The sequence below is a fragment of the Octopus bimaculoides genome, chromosome 25 (genome assembly GCF_046866305.1).
Source record: "Octopus bimaculoides isolate indiv1 chromosome 25, ASM4686630v1, whole genome shotgun sequence".
Lineage (NCBI taxonomy): Eukaryota > Metazoa > Mollusca > Cephalopoda > Octopoda > Octopodidae > Octopus > Octopus bimaculoides.
In genome coordinates, this window is record NC_142952.1 from 3,514,472 (window position 1) to 3,516,971 (window position 2,500).

A 2,500-nucleotide genomic window follows, 5' to 3' on the forward strand; every position below is an offset into this window, starting at 1 on the left:
TGCGAAGATGAAAAGGAACGAAGGAAATGCTGAAATTCTTGGTGCCATTGGGGGTTCAACTTGTGGAAATCATCAAAAACGTAGATATTAATGCATTGTTGGTAGCTTTGATTGCTTCCTGAAAATTCCTTGAACCGTTTCTCTCGAATCGTTTTCCAGTCTTCAGAAGAGAAACTAACAATGTCTAGATGTATTTCTTGAGGATATTTTTCGCGTTTTAATTCATCCAGTACCTGAAAACAGACAAAACAAAGAATTATAATTATATTATAATTAATATTATACAATCTTATAATTGATATTATACAATTATATTATAATTAATATTATACAATCTATATACCTAATATACATAGAAAACAAATAAGAAAAGTTCCGTCTAATGACGTAATGTAACAGGTATGTATGATAAGTGCAGAAGCTGGTTTTTTCCTCTCTGGAGACGACGTAGTTAGCTTAAATGGAAATCTTTGCCCAATGACCTATGCACCATATGTACAGCTGTAAGAGATCTTATGCATTACTTCTTAATCCCTTATTTACTCTATCAACTCCGCGACTGCTTAAATCATAAATTACATGTTCTAGAGTGATACCACATGTTTTGCTTGTTCATTATTTCTTTTTAATATATACCTTGTTCGTTATTCCTTTTTGATATATACCTACATACATTATGCATGCACAAAATATCAAGTAAAAAATAATTCTATTTTCTTTTTTTTTTTGGTGTTGGGACAGAATTATTTCATTCACCAATGCTCAGAGATAAACATATGCACATACATAAGAGCCGAAGGGCTCTGTTGCTGTTGTCAACGCACATATACATACATGCTGGCAGCGAGTGTAAATGGCCGGAAAGTGGCGATTGTGATGTCCCTTCTTTCTTTTTTAGGTGGTGGCATGTTTGTTGCCGTATATATAATATATATATATATATATATATATATATATATATATATATATATATATATATATATATATATATATATATATATATAAACGGCGACAAACACACCGCCATCACCAGTACGACGACAAACACCACCATCTCCATCACCACCACACACCACTGTCACGATCACCACCACCACCACCACCACCCCCAAGCCCCACCATCACCTGCATCAGCAACGTGCACCAATGGCGTCATAGGTGTCGTCTGCCTTTGCTTTTGCTTACCGTTTTAACAAAATGTGTCTTCCCAATGTGTGGAAGTCCGTAGATTTGAATGAGACCGACATCTTTTTGCAAGAGAAGACGTTTTAATGTTGCTTTCTCGTCGTTTCGTCCAATAAAGACTGGTGGAGACGGCTTCATCTTTTCTTTTTCTCCTTTCAGTCCTGCTTCTGTTTCTGTTTCTAATAACATCAATCATGTAAGACAGACGGCGGCTGAGAACATTCTGGATAAAAGAGAAATATAGACGAATAATAGTATGAGTGAGGGGGAGAGAGAGGCATTAGAAAGAAAGAGAAAGAGAGGGGAGAGAGGGGAGAAATGGGAGAGAGAAAGAGGGAGAGAGAGAGAGAGAGAAATAGACAAGGCAGACAGCGAAATATAGAGACAGAAGGAGAGACCGCTAGGTTACGGGGACGTAAACACACCGACATCGGTTGTCAAGTGATGGTGGGAAGACAAACACAGACACACACACACGCACACACACACATGACAGGCTTCTTTCTGTTTCCGTCTACCAAAATCCACTCACAAGGCTTTGGCTGACCCAAGTCAATAGTAGGAAACACTTGCCCAAGGTGCCACATAGTGGGCGGACTGAACCTGGGACCATGTGGTTGATATGCTAGCTACTTACCACACAGCCTTTATACTAAAACTCATTAATTCCCCGCCAAATATCGATGCAGTAACTAGTACCCCCCCCCCCCCCCCGCCTAAGGTATCCCACATTAATTTTTCTGATTCTATCCCAAGGAGCATATGGACCTTGGTTGAGGACCACTGGAACCCGACATATCTACCTTGGGGACTCCATCCTCCAGGTTTCCTGAATAGGTTTACTCCCTTAGCCTTTGTTTTCTTTTTTTCTTTTTTTTTTTTTGAAACGCTCAATAATTAGCTCATACAGACCTTGAATGAGAACCACTGGAAACGGACATATCTACGTTTGGGTTGCCACCGTCCGGATTTTCTGTCCGGTGGGGTTGCCACCTTAGCTTTTTTCGAAACGCTCAATAAATCGCCACACGGGGCATCAGGGGTTTATCATTATAGGAGGCATGGTTTGTGCAAGACCAGTCCCACCGTTTCCTCCTTTAGATTTGTATTGGTCTGGTGCACAATTGCCACGCGCCCAGTAGTTATCAGGAGGTAGGGTCTGTATGGAGTTATCTTCTCTTAAATGAGAAGCTAAAGAGCCGAAGGGCCTCATCTACATTGAGTCCGTTGAGGTGTCTCTAAGTGACCTTCTTCATGAGCCAATTCCCTAACAGGCTAATGTTTTTTTTTTTATTATTATTTATTTTTAAACCGG

At 39.8% G+C, this 2,500-nt stretch overlaps 1 protein-coding gene across 1 annotated transcript in view; it reads right to left on the bottom strand.

The window, feature by feature from the left end:
• LOC106868773 (uncharacterized) overlaps positions 1–2,500 on the bottom strand; it is a 14,366-nt gene that overhangs the window by 10,388 nt on the left and 1,478 nt on the right. Inside the window, exons 2-3 of the mRNA XM_089341832.1 lie at positions 1,186–1,408; positions 1–233 (exon numbers count right to left, since the gene is read on the bottom strand). The exon at positions 1–233 is cut by the window's left edge and continues 787 nt beyond it. Coding sequence (XP_089197958.1) covers positions 1–233; positions 1,186–1,374 — 422 coding nt within the window. The 5' untranslated portion in view covers positions 1,375–1,408. The remainder of the gene's footprint in view (positions 234–1,185; positions 1,409–2,500) is intronic.